This window comes from Carlito syrichta, unplaced genomic scaffold (assembly GCF_000164805.1).
Source record: "Carlito syrichta isolate Samal-C Ts95f unplaced genomic scaffold, Tarsius_syrichta-2.0.1 Scaffold311949, whole genome shotgun sequence".
Lineage (NCBI taxonomy): Eukaryota > Metazoa > Chordata > Mammalia > Primates > Tarsiidae > Carlito > Carlito syrichta.
Window position 1 is genome coordinate 64,144 of NW_007256045.1, and position 21,347 is coordinate 85,490.

Here is a 21,347-nt window from a genome sequence, read left to right on the forward strand (position 1 = left end):
GGGGGGGAGTCTGAGTTGTGGCAAACAGGTAGACTGATTCTTTCACCATGACAATGCACCCGCCCACACTGGGCTGAGTGTTCAGCAGTTTTTGTCCAAAAACGGTAAACAATCTGTTACAAAGGAATTTTTGCTCATACTCCTTGACTGTTTTGTAGAATCTGAAAGTATTGACCATTTCTTAATTGAATTACCTTAGACTTTTATGTTGGTATTAATTGGAATTCCAATTTTCTGAAATTTCTTTTTCAATCTCTTCTCACATGTTGATGTTTTGTCTCTATTCTTGTGCTTTACTCCTTGTATATCACTTTAAAGATCTCACATTTGTGGCTTCTTTTTGTTAAATTTTCTTTTTCTTTTTTTTTTTGTGGCTTCAGTTGTCAGCTTTTACAATTGACTTAAGCTTTGTGTGGCTGAATGTAAGGCAAAAAATTTTCCCCAAAATTATCTCCTAGAAAGCAATACTCAGCTTCTTCAGTTTTGCACAGTAGAGAACTGCTTGGGGGAATTCATTAACCTATTGGATAGGATTCGTCTTTTAAAAAAGAGTAAAGGAAAGCTGTGTATACATTCAGGTCAGATAGATATCCTGACACCAAGTATTGGTTGTTATAAAGATGTCAATTAAAAATAGCCACTTTCTTTATTCCTTTTAATAAGTTTGGATGTGAAAGTGAATATACACTTAAATGAGGAAAAAGAAATGTCTAAGTATCATACAAATGAATACATAGAATACTGTCTTCAGTGATTTCATCGTACACTGCGGTAAAAAGTGTCATAAGCTCACATAATTTTACTTAATTTGTGAGCATCTCCACCTCTCCGTTTTTGCATGGTTTTGAGATACCTTGAGATAAGGATTAAAACTGATAGCATCATACCATTGCAGCTGGCAGGCACCTTTTGTATTATACAAATATATAAAAGGGTGGCTGGGCACGGTGGCTCATGCCTATAATCCCAGCACTTTGGAAAGTCAAGGCAGGAGGTTTATTTGAGCTCAGGAGTTTGAGACCAACCTAGGCAACATCTCTACAAAAGATCAAAAAAGTTATCTGAGTGTTGTGGCATGTACCTGTAGTCCCAGCTACTTGGGAGACTGGAGCGCAAGGATCACCTGAGCCTTGATCATGCCACTGAACTCCAGCAGGGGCAACAGAGTAAGACCCCAACTTGAAAGAAAAAAAGAAGCGGTGAGGACCATGATGCTTATTGGGCCATTAAATTGCTCAGCTATGGATTTCTAAGCTTGGTAGTAATATTTAGTTTTCCCTCAGCTTGACTAATTCCTAGTTGCTTTGTAGTATATACCATTTTTTGGTGGTAAGCTTATTCTTCTAGATTCTTTATAAATAAAAACTTACCGTAGTACTTTTTTGTGTTTGTAGTTTTGACCATTGTTACTGTCATTTCTATGCCAGAGTTAAGAGAAGCAAATGCTTGCAGAGACTAATTAATGTAAATGATTAAGCAAGTTGAAATGTATACAATAGGGGTGGACAGGACAGTATCTTTCTATAAGGGAACGCATGCCTTATGTATTGATACTATTTAAGTGAAGCAAATAATACAGAGATTTTCAGTTTGAGAGCACCGCATGCCAAAACAGATCTGGAGGTTGATATTGTCCTATTGGGTGCCACCATTTCACAATTTAAGCTGAAGACTCAGTTTATAACTTGTTAACCCTCAAGCCTTTGGTGACCCACCCCTAGCCTGAATTAACCTTTCCCACCCTGTATACTATAGCAATTATTTTCTGTACGATTGAGTATTTAATGATTTTCTTTCAGGCTTTAATTTGATTTCTGGTTTATCTGTGTCTCCAAACCACATTGTGAACTCCTTGAAATCAAGAAGTCGAATCTGAATATTCATATTCTCCATTCTCCCCTAGGACTATGGATTGTATAGAGTAGACACATAATATTTTAAGTCATTTAATTAAAGCTTTTAGCATACTTAAACTTGTAGTGACAAGTTACTAGAATAATGACAAGTTGTTTAAGTCTGAGTATTTTGAGTTATATTGATTTTTAACTTTTAAACCTTGAAGCTTAACATGTATAAATTGCTTTGTGTTTTAGAAAGGTTTCCAAATTATATATTGGCATGTCAAATTCAGGCTTGAACTTTAAAACACTGAGGCTGTTGTGTTTCTTACAGGGGATGGTTCCATTTGTATTTGTTGGCACTAAAGAAAGCATCGGAAATGTGCAAGTTCTTTTAGAGTATCATATTGCGTACCTGAAGGTTTGTATATGGTTCACCTTGCATTTTGATATCATTGTTGCTGTTGGCTTGATTCATACGTTTGTAGAGTTTTTCTGCTTGCCCATGGAATACGAACTTCACATGATGGTTGACTGGTCATAGTTCATCACATTTGCCAATTCTTAGGTTGATTGATGTAGATCATTGTAGATTAAAGCATTTAAATGCTCTTCATCAAAGCCCGATGATCTTCCTGAATGTGGAGAATCACTCAGGTCAAAGTGACCCTCTTTGAAACACCAAAACCATTTTCTTGCTGTGCTTTCCCCGATGGCATTCTCCCTGTACAAATGATGTGGGCCACCTCCACTGCCTTTACTTGTCTGTTAAACTCAAACATAAGAACATGTCAGAAGTGCTTGTTTTTTCCGCTTGACAATGCATCTTCTTTAACCCACAAATAGCATTAATTTTCTTCAAATCTGCAAAATGCAAGGCGTGTTTACAAGCACAACTTTGTCACTTTAAATGACAAGCAAACTCCCAACACCGCGGTGTCGACATGCCGGAAGCAAACATTACAAACCTAATACATTGACTACATAAATGTTGAACATTAACTACAGACTTATATAAAATGTTCACACATCAAACATTTTATATTTGTTTGAAATAGACTTGAAATCTTTAAATACTTTTATTAACATAGCTTCTGATTTGATGTTTTCCTACAGGAGATTTAAAAACTAAAAAGTCCTTTTCCATAAAATGATTAGCCTCGTGCATTGTCTTCTTTTTTTGAGCTTTTATATCTTTCCTTATGTAAGAAATCGTCCCTTTTTGTGTTCGTGTCATTTGACTCTCATCCCTTAGTGTCTGCATAGTTTATATTGGAGCCATCTTTTTCTTTTGTATTGTACATACAAATGGCGTACAGAACCAGGAGTAATAACGGGGCTTCTTTTGTATCTTGGGTTATTGTCTAAATCAGCTACATTATCCACATAGACATCATTTGATAATTCTTAACCATTGTTACCAAAAATCTTATCTAACTTTATACTCGAAGAGCAAGGGTTTCAGAAGAAGAAACACCCCATGATTTACTAAATATTACAATCGATATTTTCTACTCTTCCTGTTTATTTCTACTGTGTTTCTCTTTAGAGTATAGTAATACCCTCAGCTGTTGTCTGCCTCTGATAGGTTTTTCTCCCACTGTTTCATATCCTTACTGCTGTGTTAATTCTTTTGACAGCACCCCTGGTAATGTCATCCCTTTTCTTTTGCAATTCATCTTTACATGATAAGTCTCAATTCAAAGTAGCATTCTAAGCTGATGCTTTGTCTTTGAGTACTTGCCTTTTAGCCCAGAGTTTTTTCTAGACACCTTACCTTCGCATCCTATAATGACCTCAGTTTCTGAGTGACCAAATCTACTAGTCCATCTAGGTCCAATTCAGATGTCACTCACTGCTTTGGTAGGAAAGTACTTTGTTAGTAGTACCCTTTATAGGTGATACCTGTACTTCATTTAGCAGAAATTTTAGCTCCTGAGAGCAAAATCTGGTCCTATAGTATTGTGTAATTAATAGTTATTTAATAAGTAACTTATTTTAAAGCTGTCAACCCCTTGACTAGGGAGAGTCTATGTCTATTGTATGCCTATAGCAGCATGATTGGCACACTCTAAGGCATTCAGTAAGCCTTTGTTGAATTGAATCAGCCAATGACCTTGTAAATTGTGTTTACTAGGAACATAGTGCTGCTTTAGCAAATTATTGCCAAAGGTTACAGCTTTGGTATGGAGAGTAGCTCTAGCTCTCTAGGCTTTAAGAAGACAAAGAGTCACATGTAAGAAAACTTACCCTTTTGTCTTGTTTTGTTTTAATTGTAGGAAGTAGAACAACTAAGAATGGAACGTCTACAGATTGATGAACAGCTACGACAGATTGGTATGGGTTTCAGACCTTCTTCCACCAGAGGGCCTGAAAAAGAGAAAGGATATGCCACTGATGAAAGTACCGTCTCTTCTGTACAAGGTTCTAGGTCTTATAGTGGAAGAGGCAGAGGTCGTCGGGGCCCTAATTACACCTCCGGTTATGGTAAAAAAACCTTCTTTTTAGTAGTAATTATAGTTTAGGTGTTTCACCACATTTTGCTTATAATTGGTTCATCACTTTATCTTGGCTTTGAGGGTGGAAGATAGTTCTCAGATACATGTCTTAATAGTAGTGATGGCATAACTAATGTCATGTTAGTGACAGTGGAAGTATAACATTTCCAGGCAGTTATGTAATGAAATGAAGCATGTTTTTAAGTTGGTAGTTAATCATTTTTACTGTAAATATTTAGAATAAATAAATATGAAACTTGTTTTCCAGGTATTTCCTTAGCACAATATTATACATTTGCCAATAAAAACCTAGTAGGATGGGAATGCCAGGAATCACTTTTGTTTACTCTCTATGAAAAGTTAAAGATATGCTAATTACTGTGCCAAGATTGCATATAGCAAATCTATACTCTTTTAAAATATACTTTATTGACTCACGTTGTGACATATTTGAATATATTAACAATCTCACATCTGAAATTATTTTAAATAATAACATTTATTAAAATGAGAACTTTAAAAGCCAGACCCATTTAACATTTTATAAATGAATATTTTTCTAAAATGTATTTCACTGAGGATTTTATTTAACCCAGGTAGTAAGGTGCCAGTGGAGTAGTGATAGTAATAATTCTCTAATCCTAAATTCTCACTTATTCTTCTTCAGCTTTGGAGTTGTTCTCTTTTTCTACATTTGGACTTGAATCTTAAAAATCAGTGACCTGATCTTTATTTATTTGTCATTTTGTTTCCTTTCTCTTATCTTTTCCTTCTCTTTTCTGTTCCTATGCTTATATCCTGTTTTGGGGAAATATTTCGTGAGCCTTTTCTAAAATGTAAAGCATTTAAGGGAAATAGCAATAAATGCAAGTTTCCATATCCAGATTTCAGATTTGAAGGATCATCTAATTCTGCTGGAGTTATATTTAACTTGTACTGTTTCATTTGTTGTAGAGTTGTAAGGTTAAGTATCCCTTTCCTTTATATCATATCTTTATATTCTCTTTTTTTATACTAGTTAACCCTAGATTGAAACTTGAAAAGCAGAATTCTAGTATAGAAGTGTTCAGAGTCTGAAGGACTGAGGATTGCAAACTGTTATTGTATTCCTGAAAATATATTTAATACAAAAGACAGCCAGTAACTAAATAGAAATTACATATATTCCTTAGTTTTTGAAGCATAAATTATTAGCACAGATCATCAGAGTTGACTTTTTGGATGATGAGAATGATGAAGTACTTGAAGAATTTGATTAGCCTCTGTGGGAAATTTGCATGTTGATGAGGTCCCACTCTGGCAAAATGCCATTGTTGAGAGTAGGTAATAAGTTTATGTGAGAGTGGCAGAAGAATATCATTGGAATCAAGAAAGCTATGCAAATTGTTCAGTAGATGGCACTCTTACCTCTGTATCTTTACAAGACTAATATTGTATTTCCTGAAATCACTGTTAAACTTGAGTGGGCTTGGGAGATTAATAAAAAACATTTGAATCTGGTATAGATGTTCTTTTGTACACTTTATATCCAAAGAAGTTTTAGGTAATGTATCTATCTCTGTAGATACACATATGTATATATCAGTTCTATAAAAACTATTTTTAAAATGTCCCACATTTTCTAGTGTAGTATCTCTGAAGCTGGCTTGTGTCTTACATTGGATGAGGTCTTCCAACTTTGATTAGCAGTGTTTTCTCTTTTTTAATGGCACAAATATCAGTGTGTCTTAAAATTGATGGCATCTTGGTTTATATAAAATGATATAGACCATTTTCATGGTAAGATGTTTTAGAAGTTATAGAGGGGAAAAATCTGACTTAAAATTTGATTGGAAGCAGATTGTCTTTACTTTTAGAATAATTGAAAATTGGGCCACGTGTCAGGAATCATTTTTAAAAGCATTTTTTATAAAAATTTGTTTGAATCATGGGCTTATAGTCTACAAAATTGAGAGGTTGAACACAAATTTATTATCTTGTAGTTTTGTAGGTCAGAAGTCGGACATGGGTCTCACTGGACTAAAATCTTAAGTGTCCGCTGGAATACATTCCTTTCTGGAAGCTCTAGGGTAGTCACCTTTTCTGCAGCTGAGAAAGGGTTTTCACTTTCAAAGACCCAGTGAGATTAGTTTAGACACACCTGGATAATGCAGAATAATCTCAAGGTCCTTACACATTTGTAGAGTCTTTTTTTGCCATCACAAAAAACATTTAATAAGAGTTACTTAATATGGGCTGGGTGTGACTATATAGCTTATCGTCCTAGCTACTCAGGAGGCTGTGGTAGAAGGGTCACCTTGAGCCCAAGAATTCGAAGCTGCTGTAAGCCATTATGCCATTGCACTCCAACCTGGGTAACAGAGTGAGACCCCCGAGTCAAAAAAGAAAAAAAAATTACTTAATATGAATAAAGCTGAGCACTAGCCAGTTCATTAGCCTTATTTGTTTGCTTTTGGCCTCAATATCTGCCTTACCTACTGCAACCTGTAGTTTAAAGACTTCCTTTAAGTATCTAAAATACTCTATGTTAAATCTAAGGAAGAATTTCCTTGCTTTTGTGATGCTACATTGGATGAATATACTGGATTTCTAAGAGTTTAATAAGAACTTTTGTGAAAGTCTTCAAAATGAAATACTGTTCATCTGCTTGCTGCATTCTTTGTAAAATATACTTACAAGTAATCGCTTAATCCATTCTTTTAAAATTGACTAGTTACATCCATAGTTAGCAGTCTATGGAGAAGGAGGGGAGGCATTATAGAGTTCTCTTTAAAGGAGAAAGGAAGTGGGTAGGCACCTTCATTTAGTAAACTTCACATTTTTTTCTGCACCTTACTACTTTGAAGAGCTTTATTTTGCATTTATTCTCAAATGACAGAAGTTTAAATATAGGAAATCACTTTTATTTGGTAATTTAGCAAATGAATTTCAAAATTATACAGCAGATTCGTAAGTTGAGAAAATTGTTACACATCTTGCTAGGCATTTGGGGACATATAAAGGTCTGAAACGAAGTTCCGCCCTTTATCATAGACATTTTAAAGTAATTCCAAAAGGGAAAAATAGAGAACAACTCATGACATACTGCATGACGGATAGGTGCTTTTAAGGAAACAAGAAGGGAAGAGGTCTGTTTTAAGGTGCATTGGTCAAGCTAGAAATTGAAGTAGGCACTGACAGATACATGATATATATCATGATAAGAGGGAGAAAAGTAGCATCTCAAAACTAATGAAGAAGTGAGACTAAGTATAGTGATTGGGTCATGTGTATCTGACGCTTGAAATAAATAATAATGCTATTGTAGTTTTCTTACAGCATCTTTGTAGTGTCTAAAGTTTTTAAAGGTTGCCATTAAAATAGGTTTTTGCTATGTTAGAAGTGGTCTGTAAGCTTTTAAAGACATGCTGAATTACTGTGTCACTTTCAAATGCCATATTTTTCTAATCTGAGATACTGTTGCTAGTAAAACATGCTATTATGTTTAATCACTGGAAAAACACTCACAGTTTGTAAGAAAGATGCCAACAATTGTAAGAAATGTCTTGATTTCAGAGATGTTAAAATGTGGAAAAAATGGTACACCCTAGAATCAGTGAAATAATAGTAGACTACACTATACAGTTAAACTAGTCATTGTAAAAATGCAGTTAAATTTGCTTTAAATATTGGATAGCAGTTATTTTTATTGTGCTAATAATTTAGGTTACTAAAACCTAAATGATCAGAAACTCTTAAAATATCTCCCTATTAAGTGCATTTTAATATTGATATGTAGTGTTTTGAATGTTTTCTGTAGTTCTCTTGGCTGTGTTTCTGTACATCAGTTCATCTTGTAGTCTATCTTGACTAGTAGATAATATACTACTAGAGTAACATTTGATTATTCCTTAGTCAAGAAGTTTCAGATTTTAATTTTCTTGTACTTTTCTTTGAGGCAGCCAAGCGGTATGCTTATTTAAATGGTAATTTGTAGGAAAGAATTTTGAACATTTTTAAGCCTCCAAACTTTTTTCTTTTTTTTTTTTTAAACAGGAATCTAATTGGCTTATGTTCTCTTCTTTCCTAAGGTACAAATTCTGAGCTGTCTAACCCCTCTGAAACAGAATCTGAGCGTAAAGATGAGCTGAGTGATTGGTCATTGGCAGGAGAAGATGATCGAGACAGTCGACATCAGCGTGACAGCAGGAGACGCCCAGGAGGAAGAGGCAGAAGTGTTTCAGGGGGTCGAGGTCGTGGTGGACCACGTGGTGGCAAATCCTCCATCAGTTCTGGTAGTCTTTCATATACTCTGTCCCCATCCATTCTTTGTAAACAGCATAACCTTACAAAAGTTAATTCATCTCCCAAGGCCACCTATTCTTGGAAGTTTCTCTTTCTATTCCATGTCTTAGAGAAAATAGTGGACAGCATAGCAATATGAGGAAAGCCCTATAGAGTGTTTCTCAGTAAAGGTTTACTTAGAATATTCAGGTTAGAACTTTAGTTGGCTATTTCTTTGTATTTTGAGGGACAGATGTTTATCTCTTCAGTTCTGGGGGGCTTATATACAATTGGAAATGTTTTGTTTTCTTTAAGAGTTTTTGGGTTATGTATTTCTGTTTGCCAGACAGACCCAAACAATTCTAATGCACAGACAAATTTCAATATTCTTCTATACTTAATATTGAAAACTAACTGAAAAGCCTTCTTTGCTATACTATATAGTACTCAGGAACAGGGAAAAGTTGTGAATAGACCTTTAAAGAAAATTTTATAAAGGAAGATGACTAAAGATTTGAGATGTATAAGCAACTTTTTACTTGTTTACTTATGTCTTTTAAAAAAATTTTAGTGCTTTAAGTGGAGTAGTAGGAATTGCCAAAATATTCTTGGTTAGCATAATGGGCTGGGGGGAGATTGCCAGGAGACTACATTATGTCAAAGATACAATTTTAACATATCATTATTGTATACCACCTTAAGAAAACCAGACTTTTCTCAACGTTATAACATGCCCGTGAAAACTTAAATAGTATTTGAAATATAACAGAGGATATATGTATATATGTTAAATATATATTAAATGTGCTTACAAATTTAAGAAACCGGAACAAATCAGGGATTTTTTTCGGGACATTTTTTTTTCCCCCCACAGTAATATTCCTAGAGCCCTATATTTAATTTTCAGGCTTTCAGGGAAATCGATTTTTTTTCTGTTTTAGTACACCATGTACTGTTACCAAAGTTTATAAAGTTATAGTATGCTGAATTGCAAAATAAATGTACTTTGTCTAGTGTTTATGATTAATGGATAAACTTAGTGTCTTTTGCAAAGATGCTAGCTTGATAGCTGTTACCAAAGGAAACTTAGGAAAAGTCGTGATTAGGTGAATTTCTGCTATAAGTTGATTGTTGGAGGCAATAAATGCACATAGGTAAGATGGGTATTTTTCTTAAAAATTATATCTTAAAATTTTCCCTTTTCACCTTCACCCTACCTTCACACCTTGTTTCTAGAGATGGAATATTAATCAGCATCCATGTCAACATTTTCCTTTTTATAGCCAGTTAGAATTTCAACCTTACTTAGTTTTCTGCTTTATATGAACTTGTTTTGATTGCTTCAGGTCATAGTTGCAGATTTCTTTTATGTCATGGAATGCAGGTATTGGATATTACTTGGAAATAGTCCATTAACATTAGCACAAAGAAGCAGTAGTCAACCCTGAACTCAGTTAAGGTGATAAAAGCTCTTTTTCAGAGTTAATTTATATTAGCTAAATATTTACCTTCACTTTCGTTTTTCTAGCCTTTGGAAAGGATTATTTTGAAATGTGAATGTTAAAATTAGCATTTAATACACTGTTTTCTAATATATATTTTAAAAATAAGTCAAAGATGTTAAGCTGAGATGTCTATTCACCTTCTGCTTTAATTTTTTATCGCCATTTAACATTTTTTCCATATTTAATCATCTTTGTTATTTTCCAGGTAACATAGTGATTCTGAAAACATTTTATTTGAAGACAATGCATTTTTATTGGGGGATATTGACATTTATTTATCATTAATTGATATAGCTCATTATAGATCAAACATTCATCATTGCAGCCCTCTTAAACGAATATTTCTTGCCTCTGACATGAATATAGTGCTCAAAGATCCAGACAGCAATCCATACAGCTTACTTGATAATACAGAATCAGATCAGACTGCAGACACTGATGCCAGCGAATCTCATCACAGTACTAACCGTCGTAGGCGGTCTCGTAGACGAAGGACTGATGAAGATGCTGTTCTGATGGATGGAATGACTGAATCTGATACAGCTTCAGTTAATGAAAATGGGCTAGGTATGTAAGCACTTAGGGGAAAGATAGATATACTTGTATAATGATGTTAATGTATAAAGCCTTTTTCAGAAAGTGTGCAGTTCACAAATTGACTTTTTCTTAGTGTTTACTTCAAGCAAAGTAGATAGCTTTTTGTCTTGAGATGTCTAGTTCTCAGATTTATCAGTCAGATCACTTGAAACTGAGAGGTTAAAGAGCTCTTTGATGGCATCAAATCCATACAAATGCCCAAACTTACTTACAAATACTGCTCATGTTGTCCCAAAACCAAAATCAGGGCTTTCAGCTTGTCTCTTTAAAATTATTATAAATGACACTAGTGAAGGTATGTATATCAAGAGAAGTCATTAATTTTCAGAGGACTAAAAGGTCATTAACTTTGGCATAAACCAAACTATGTTGGAAAGGAAAACTTTATCCCTGAATGATGGCAATTTAAATTAAGTCTGAGAGCTTGTTTTATTATGAGTTAAAACCCCCTTAATTTCTAGGTGATAATTCCATTATTAAGCTACTTGGAATGCTTAAAGCTACAAAAATGTATATGCTGTCAGTAATGTATGTTTTATCTTTGATGTTGAATTAAAGGTTTCTCTTCCCTTCCTTAAATCTTTGAAGGAAGTTTTTGTTTTGCTTTTTTGTTTGTTTGTTTTTGTCAGAACAGTTCATGGTAAATTTTGCCATTACAGATGATAGTGAAAAAAAACCCCAGCGACGCAATCGTAGCCGCAGGCGTCGTTTCAGGGGTCAGGCAGAAGATAGACAGCCAGGTAACTTGAGTGGACCTGTTGACAGCATTGGGTCACAAGCATGAAAAAAATGTCATGTGTCTGCTTTCTAAATATATATACTTACAAGTACACGTGTGCATATACATTCAAAATTTGCATTGCATAAATTGTTTATTTGACTAATAAGACTACTACTAAGAAAATGCATTCTTCCTTTACAATGTGTTAGTAACCTAATTAAACTAATATGTGTCTCAATTTTTACTTAAAAATACTGTTGAGAAGACCATTATTTTGTTCACTTGGCAGATTCTTCAAACTTGAGATGGGGCCTGCCATTCCAGGGACTATGTTGTAGATTGTGATTGAGGTTGATTGGCAAAACTGGGCAGCTTTTGCATGGTTCTGCTTACTATATCTGAATTCAGCACCTCGTTTTTGTGGGAATTGTAATATCCACAGGTTTTGTTTTTTTTTTTTTAAGTATGAGAGAAAAATATTTGAAAGTGTCTTTTTTCTAATAAGAGGAATGCATGTTATATTTTGTTTGTTTATTGTAGTGTGATTCCTTTTCCCTTGCACCTACTAACTATTCAAATTAATAGTACTTACTTAGTGTTAGAATGTTATTTTATGTAGTCATAATTTTTAGTGACTTCAAAGAAACTTGTTTGCTGTGTCTATATTATTTTGCACATAATTCTACTTTCTTTGTACAGAGAATCACATGTAAATTTACAATGAAGAAACTGTGTGCACCAGAAATAAACCCCTTTCAAACTAATCAATTTTTGCATTCTTTCCAAAGCCAATTCTGTCATGTGCTTTCCCCAAATAAGTATGTAAATTCTAGCATCTTATATTTTAAGTTTAGTGGTTGTAGAGACATATGAGAAAACTGGAAATCAGTTCCCACTCCTGAAAGTTTGTGTCTTAAAGAGAGTTGGAAATTTGTGAAGGAATTAAATATTGTTAAAAAATAGAAAGTATCCAGAAGATGTTTATTTTCCTTTCTTCTTTCCTTCCCTCTTTCAATGTTGGAAATATATCTTAGTGAAGAGATCACATTTATTTCATTTTTTGAAGGTGGCACAGCAATAAATATATTTTCTGTCCCTATAAATAAGAAAATTCAGGCTATAGGGAGGACTTAACATAAAATTATAACATAATTTATTAACTAGATGTAAGGTGGTTATTACTAAAAGGACTAACAGTGGGGCTTGTTGGAGAAGAGGCAGAAAATTCTGAATGGTGTTAGTTGAAATGAGTAATTGGAGTTGTCAATAATTTGACAATGATTTGTGTTTCATATGGCATCTATTCCTATTTTACTCTATTCTTTGGGATTACTACTTTTACTCTTATTATAAAACTCCTTGCATATCCTAACTTGCTTCCTATTCCCAAAAGATAGGAAGATTGGATGGGTGCAACAAGCACAAAACTATTTTTTTGATCCTGGCAGCAGTTCTGGGGAGGCAGCCTCCATCTAAAGTTAAGATTAACATTCTCTTAAAACCATCATCATTTTATTTTTTCTCAATTCGCTGAAAATTTCTTGTTCTTACTGTAATTTGTGTGGGGGAATCGGGTCTCTCTCTGTTGCTTAGGCTGCAGTGCAATGGCACGATTATGGCTCCTCACAGCCTTGACCTTCTGGGCTCAGGCAGTCTTTCTGCCTCAGCCTCTTCAGTAGCTAGGACTTCAGGTACACACCACCAAGCCTAGCTAATTTTTTATTTGTTTCCTAGGCTGATCTCAAACTCCTGGGTTCAGGCATTGCTCCCAACTTGTCCTTCAAAAGTGCAAAGGATTATGGTTGTGAGCCACCTCTCCTGGCCTCTTAGTGTAACTTAAGCACTGAATGTTCTTTATTGCACTAATGTGACAATACACTGGTTTCCAGTTGATTGACTTGAACCTTTTAAAGGAAATACTAGAGTTTAAATCATGCTACACAAATTGCCTGCATTTTTCTAGGTACTATGTATTAATCTGTATTCAACTTTGAAGAGGATTGGCTAGAAACAGGCTTTTCTTTGAATTCACTGAGTGTTCTCTGGACTTCCTTTTATTTGGGTAGGAGCACTCCAGCTAAGTTCCTCTTAAATCTTATTGATAACTATATCAAAATATATTATCTGTCTCTGTACATACTGAATAAAGGGTTCTAAGAATTGCTTCAGCACATATTTAAATTTAGCAGCAAAATTTCCAAGTAGGTGAATTTTCCCACCAGACACTGAGGGCTGAACTTGAAAACAGTACATTCATTATGCTGCTCCCCAGACTACGGCTAGAATCCTTCTCATGGTTTTGCCACCATGTATGTATGTAGACATAATAATGAAGTCAATTATGTATATACCTCCCCAGTATGATATACTGTTATTAAATGTATTTATAAATTCATTGGCAGTGAATTTAAGTGATCGACAATTTTAAAAGCTTAAATGTGAACTTTCAGAGTTTCTTATAGTATGGAAGGAAAGAAGCAGTTTTAGACATAGTGGTTTTCAAATAAATGTTGTCAAGTTCTGAAATAAGTTGTTTCTTTGTGAATTTAAAAGATCCATTTAAGTAATAGTTCCGAGAAAGTTCTTTGATGTGAAAATGTCAGCATGTTAATTCATAATTAAAGAAAAAGGAATTGTAAGTACTCTCCAGCTTTTCATTATACCAAATGATTGTTATTTTCATATAATTTGAATCTTGTGAACCACTTCTCCCCATATCTAGTGAATTTAAATAGATTTAAAATTTACTAGAGCTTTTGCTTTTTATATAATTGATCCCACAATTTAAAATATGTTGTATTTTCACATATCAGGGATTTCTTAACCAGTTTGTGATAGTAAATAATTATTTGAGAGAAAAGGGAATGGTTATTTTAATACTTCTCCCAGTCAGTGAAGTTCTTCCAGTAAGTTTCAATTTCTTCTAGAGAAAAAATTGAGGTATAAAGTTAGGCCAGTCCACAATATCTTTACAAACAGAGGTCATTTGTTGCACTTGGGTTGGCAGTAGTGTAGTCTTTCTCCTAATCCGCCACTCACTTCTGCTACTTTGCAAACACACATTTCATATAGTCCAGGGAGAATGGTCGTCACTGAATTCACTCTGGCCCTTCTTCCCTTCTGATCGATGTCCATATTTGTAGGGTGGTGGTATGTCATCTTTAGTCTCCTTGTAGTTTCTTATTTTAAACACTCGGTTTCCAGTGTGCAGTCTTAAAAAGGAACCAAAAAATATGCCACCACACTTGGACATCTTAATTTTGCTTTGTCTTAAAAAAGCAAAAGTAACATTTGAGTAAATCTATTTGCACACCATGATTTGCACCACGGTTGCCCCATTTCCTCCCACTGATAATTACAAACTATCTTTAGGCTTTGAACATTTCATCTGCATTTCCTATTCTTGGTTGTGGGTTTGTACAGCAAATTTGTCCCCACAGCCTTAGACTTAACCAGAAGCAGATAGCTGTATTCTTGGGAAAGAGGACTACTCCTCAATCTCAACCTTGATATTTTCTCGTTAGTACTAAAATCACAAGCAAATTTTTCAGGCTATGATTCCGGTTGGAGGTGGTACCCAGCTTAAAAAAATTTTGAAATTGGGTGACCCACCACAAGTTTAAAAGTGAAAGTACTCTTTATCCATAAATAAATTTTAGAAATATTTTTTCAACACCTGTAATTTTTTTCTCATCTTTAACAGTCACAGTTGCAGATTATATTTCTAGAGCTGAGTCTCAGAGCAGACAAAGAAACCTCCCAAGGGAAACTTTGGCTAAAAACAAGAAAGAAATGGTAAGGAGAATTTAAACTGTAGGTTTTTTGTTTTTTGGGGTTTTTTTTGTTTTTGTTTTTTGTTTTTTGGTATGGTCTAGCTTTATTTTTTTACTTCTTACTGTATGATCACTTGTTTCCACAAATAGACAAGTAATATTTTAAAGAAGACTCTAGATTTTGTTCTTGGCCCCTAGTAACTGAAGATATGCATGCTTGAGCCTGAAATACTTTTTAGTTAGAACTTTAAGTAGCATTTGTAAAATTCACTGTGTTCAAAGATACTGATCATAAAGGCTATTGCTTAATTTGGGGAGCAATAGGCTATATACCTCTTCTCAATGATGGATATAGAGCTTTTAAATTTCAGTTATTTTACTGCTTTAAGGGATTTGATATGTAAATATGAGTTTCAAAAAAAAAGGTGAGTAAAGTATGTGATTAGTTGTTTTACTTAAGGTATTAACTATATCATTTACATGGTAAGCTTTCCAGTGGTTTAAAATAAAATTAGGTGCAGATTTCATTAAACAGTACTGATGCTTTGTGTGGTTTGGGCATTGCTAGATACTAGATATAAAAGAGTTGAAGGACCTAGAAAGTGGAGTACATTGACTTTTGTTTTGAATTTTAAGATTGTTTTAATATTTTGATCCATTGTGGCATATGAAACTGAAACTTTTTAATTAGCTAATTACTGTTTATGTAGCTATTTTCCTCCTCAGCTATAGATTTTATTTATAAGAAGTTGAAAAAGTTGTCTCCCTTTGGCAGGCAAAAGATGTGATTGAAGAGCATGGTCCTTCAGAAAAGGCAATAAATGGCCCAACTAGTGCTTCTGGCGATGAAATTTCTAAGCTACAGCGTACTCCAGGAGAAGAAAAGATTAATACCTTAAAAGAAGAAAACACTCAAGAAGCAGCAGTCCTGAATGGTGTTTCATAAACTGAAGAAGTTCCTAGTTTACAGTTCTTTTACATTACATTTACAATAGTGCTTGTACAAGCTTGCCAAAGATAGAATATGGATCGCCAGTCTTTACATCGCACTTTCAGTTCCTCCATTTGGAATTCAGAAAGGGGAGGGATCCTGAAGAAATCATATGTTAAACATACTTTGACACCTACTGTGTTATATATCATCAGATGTGCCTTGAGAATAGTATATGTAACATTAAAAAAAAGTTGCTGGCTATAGGAAATGTTATTTTGTTTTCAAAATATGGCAGAGATGGGGGGAGGTGGGTGGGGTGGGATCCCTAACCTAATATTCTTTATGAAAGCATTAGCTGCTTTTGTTACATTTTTAATATGCAACCACTTCTTCACCTGAGGAAAACTAGAATGAAATGCAGTCTAAAATATTTTGCACTGAATTGTAATTTCTTCATTAGTTTAGTCTGGAAACTGGTCTGTTTTAATGTGTTCTTTTTTTTTAATGCTGTATGTAGAGGAAAATCTGCAGACCACTGGAATACATTTGTTAAACTCTCATTTGCAGGGACACTGGGTGATATTTGGCAGTGACTGTTCTACCTTGAGGCTTTGTTTGGTTTATTTATTAAAGTGTACAGTATTTAAAAATCAAACATAGCTTTAGTTAAAACACTAAGCTGAATTAGTCATGTCCATTCAGACATAACCTGAACTACTGAAAAAATCCATTTCCAGAAGGTTTATTCTGTGTAAACTACATGTTAGTCTTTGGTAGAGTTTCATTTCTTTCTTTCCTTTTTTTTTTTTCTTTCTTTTTTTTTTTTTTTTTGATTTCAGTTGTTTGATGTGCAATATGTTTTTTGTATGCAGGTAGTAAATAAACTTTGATCTTCCATTTGCTGATTTTTTAACTTTCTACTTTTTACACTAATTGTTGCAAAGTAGTTGGAGCTACTTACAGGCCTAGAGTAGTTAGTATACATTGCTTTTTTAAAAACATCTATACTTCCTCATAAATAGCATTAAAATGTCAGTTGGCCATTTTATCATTTTGTGATAAATCCTCTGAAATCTTAACACTTAAAATATAGGCTGCTAGAGTAGATGACTTAGGAAATTGATACATTTGATATTAGGAAAAGAGATTTTTGTAACCAAGTTCTAATCAAAGGCAGCTTTTGGAAGATAATGGGGGAGAAGCCAGAATTTTACTTTTGCCTTTCATTATTAAAAGTTATTTTTAAAAAGTATTATGAGCAGCTTTTAAATCATAGGCCAATAATTTGCTTCTTGATTCTCGAACTAATTTTGAAAGTTATCAGAACACTGATTGAAAATCAAGACTTTTTGTACATATTTTAGTCATATCTTAATTTTACAAAGATAAAGGTAGTATGTTTTAGAGTAACAATAATGTAGCACAGGTAATTGCAAGGTCAAATCAAATTAATTGTAGAATTAGAGTTGGGCTTTGCTCCACAATATTATATTGGACCACTGACTTATATTAAACTGAACAAGAATATACCTCCAATGCCCCCCCCCCTTTTTTTTTTTTTGAGTCTGAGTCTCACTCTGTTGCCCAGACTGAAATGCCTGCTGCCTAGACCTGGACTCAGGTGATGCTTCTGCCTTAGCCTTCCAAGTAGCAGAACTACAGGCATGCGCCACCACACACCCAGCTAATTTTATTTATTTATTGTAGAGACAAGGTCTTGTCAAGTTGTCCAGGCTGGTCTCGAATCCCTGGACTCAGACAATCCTCTTGCCTCTGCCTCCCAAAGCACTGGTATTATAGGCGTGAGCCACCACGCCCGGCCAAAAGTGATTTTAATTTATAGAAAGTGAAGGATAATTCTGGGTATAGTTAAATATGTAAAATTTGCCAGGTCAATATGTACATAACCCTACCCCTCAAATTTCTCCTAATTAAATTTTAAAATATGCTAATATAAAATGCTTTTCCCTGAAACCTCCTAAATGGTCCCTGATAATTTTAAAGCAGGGAATAGTGTAGTTCCTACACTTTATGTAAAAATACCAAGTAATTTCATATCCTGATTTTTAAAAATTTACCCACAAGTGCCATTTTTTAAAAATTAATCAAAGCTGGAAATATAGTGTGTTGGCCTCTTTATTCTGTTGTTTAATTGGGATAAAAAATAACTATAAGGTATCAGAAGAATTTTAATCCCAAATTGGCAAATGTGGTAGGAAGAATAAAATGATTTTCCATTTTTGTGCCATGCCAAATAGATTTACTAAAATCCTTTTTCCATAAAGACTGTCTTAGTGGGAAAGGAAGAAACAAAACATCATAAGAAGTGAGTATAGCTGAACCAGTTATTTAGCAAATTAATCCATACTCTTAAGAAATCACTATTAAGATAACTAAACCCAATGTCTTGTCCTTTAACAAAATACAAGTACTGTATAATTGTGATAACCCATTTTTTTTTTAACAGTATGTTCTCAGATGCAGAAGTATAAATGAAAATCCCACTTCCCAGAGGTAATACCACTGTTAATTCAGGTAGCCTTCCAAACTTATTTGGGAGGGTTCAATCTTTGTCGCTGCTATTCTAGTTAGATGCAATGTTGCTATGAGAGAACTTGCCAGTATACACCAACAAGCAAGCAAAAAATGTATTCTAGTGCCAAGTGCAGTGACACATGCCTATAGCTCCAACTACTCAGGAGGCTTGGGCAGGAAGATCGTTTGAGCCTAGGCATTCCAGGCCAGCCTGGGCAACATAAAATAAAGTATTCTGGAAGATCTTGTGTGGCTCATGCTGTTTTGGCATATATGTATGAATTCATATATGGAACCTGAGCTGAATCATGGTGTAGCAGCTGAGATTATGTGCGGGCAAAAATGACCTGCTTTTCCTGAAACTTTGGGAGGCCTAGGATTCTTGGTTTAGATATCACCTTAAAGGAGCCAGAAACTGTTCTGCAAAATGCTGTCTCTGGCAGCAGTTAAGACATGATTGGTAAAGTATATTAGGGATACACAAATCTTAATTTTGAATAATCAGGTATTTTAGTATGTTAAGAGAAGCAGCACATCAAATTAGTGAGATGTTGCTGAGTTCCATCACCTTTGTGCTAAGTCACAGGTATTTTTGTAGCCGCTGCTTGCTATATGTCTAGTGTTTTGTAACCTTGTGGAGGGGCTTTATAAAGTTGTATGTTAACTAGATGCTGCACATGAACTGGGAACTCATGCCATTTGTGCCCTCTGCAAACAGATTTACACTGTTTTTGAGGTTCAAACCAACTAGTGTCACATGCTGTGTTTACAAGGAGCTTATACTTGAGCTTTATACTAAGGACAGAAACATGGACAACTGATTATAATGCATACCTATGTCAGATGATTGAGAATGACAGTAATGGAAAGTTACTTTTATACCTGGATTTTCTTCTAGAAGGCTTCAAGACACTGGATCTTTGGGTTTGGCACAATTCCCAAAGGGCAAAAGTAGGGTGTTTGCTGTGCAGTCTGAATCTTTGTCTTTGCTACTATATGAGGTTTGATTCCTTACACCTTTTTATAAGGATATCTGGTATAGTGAATTTGCAGAACTTTCTTAAAAATTTTAGTTACTAGAATGTGTGTATATATTCACTATAGTTGCTCATAACCCATGATTAATCTGTGATAGTATTTGGGTTTTATTTCAGGAACTTTTGCAATAAAGCAATAGTGGCCATGTGCTATAGTCAGACTTCCGGCAAGTGGTGTTAACTTGAAACTACACTCTACTGCTGGTTGAATTAAGTCCATGAGAATAAATAATAGGAAATTTCCACTTTTGTGAGTCAAAAATGGTTACCTATTAGCAATTTTGTGTGGTTCAACCTGATTGTGAATTTTTAAATGTGATTATTTGCACTAGAAATTGAGCAATGAGTTCAAACATCCAGAAAACCCCTAATTATTGAAGTTTTTATTATTGAATGCCATGGTTCCCCCAAACATGTTAATTCTGATGGGAATTTAGAACTTGGCCCCAAAAACTTCAAAGAACAGAATAAGTGAGAAAACTAAGTCTGAGGTAAACAAAGTAAAAAACATTACTTAGGATGTATTAAGAAAATATTAAATTTTAGTTTTTAAAAGGGCTTATCAGTAGGTAAAGTTAGATTCCGATTCATTTGTGTCTCTACTGTTAACAGTACTGAAGTGTAGGGTACATAACACTGGAAAAACTATAATGCAACTTTATAAGATGATTTCCCACTTAGCTATCTACTCTTTGATTTCGTAATTTGAAAAGGTACTTTAGATAAATGTACAGAACTGAAAGCCACTATTTTAGTTCTAACTTTTTTCTCCATGGTTTCAGTTTTGTCCAAGCAGAGAGGGCTGGGCTAGTTGATCTCTTGAAGGCCCTTCCAATATTAAGACATCTTGAATCTAGTTGTGTGTCAGACCCTGGATAACATTGAACCAGATGTCCAAGTATTTTCATAAGGACTATGCTGAGCCAAAATGGTGTTTGTTTAATATATGTATTCACCCCAGATATTTCCAACCATGCTGAATGCAGTCTAACAACCCAAAATGAGAGCAAAATAATTAGTTTTCACTGACTAGCTCAGTCTCGCAGCCCCACTATTAAGTATGCCACTTAATAACTTTTTGACTTTTTTTGTATTTGAGTGACTAGTATGTTCTTTGGGGGTACAATATTTTCTGCATGTATGTTCCCCCTTTAATTAATGGATTAATTGTAAAATGTACCTACCACTCATAGCCTAGTTTAGAGACCATTTTCATAAAAAATACCACCTTATACTTAATTGCTGACTGGAATGTACACTTCAACATCTTTCAGCTTCCTTTTTCAACTAACTTGCTGTTTTTCAGGTTTTAAAGAAAAATATAAACAACACATTTTAAAGTTCATTAACTGAAACAGCATTAAAGTGGCAGCACATGTTAACCATCACAGATATATACTATAACACCAGGCTGTTACTTTATCACTGGGTCAGGAATAATAGGTAATACAGGACAGAAGCTATCCTGTCCTGCTGCTAAGGCAACAGCATTTGGCACCAAGCAAGTACATAGCACTCTGCACAGCAGTCCAACAAAAAGCAGAACTTACATCATGTCATTTGTTTCCCCGTATTCAAGGTTACACTCAGTCCGGGATTCTTTACAGAATAGAGCATACTAAGTAGTGATTTTTGTTTACCTCAGA

General features: G+C 34.4%; 1 protein-coding gene across 6 annotated transcripts in view; it reads left to right on the plus strand.

The window, feature by feature from the left end:
* FXR1 (FMR1 autosomal homolog 1) overlaps positions 1-17,034 on the plus strand; it is a 61,523-nt gene extending 44,489 nt beyond the window's left edge. The window contains exons 11-18 of one of the 6 annotated variants that reach the window (XM_021718222.1): positions 2,173-2,259; positions 4,118-4,175; positions 4,263-4,325; positions 8,407-8,610; positions 10,471-10,671; positions 11,361-11,441; positions 15,126-15,217; positions 15,971-16,141. In XM_021718222.1, the coding sequence (XP_021573897.1) occupies positions 2,173-2,259; positions 4,118-4,175; positions 4,263-4,325; positions 8,407-8,610; positions 10,471-10,671; positions 11,361-11,441; positions 15,126-15,217; positions 15,971-16,141 (957 nt within the window). Of the gene's footprint in view, positions 1-2,172; positions 2,260-4,117; positions 4,326-8,406; positions 8,611-10,470; positions 10,672-11,360; positions 11,442-15,125; positions 15,218-15,970 lie in introns of all 6 variants that reach the window. The other 5 variants (XM_008069359.2, XM_021718221.1, XM_021718224.1 and 2 more) reach the window with 5 other exon arrangements.
* The last annotated feature ends 4,313 nt before the right edge of the window (positions 17,035-21,347 follow it).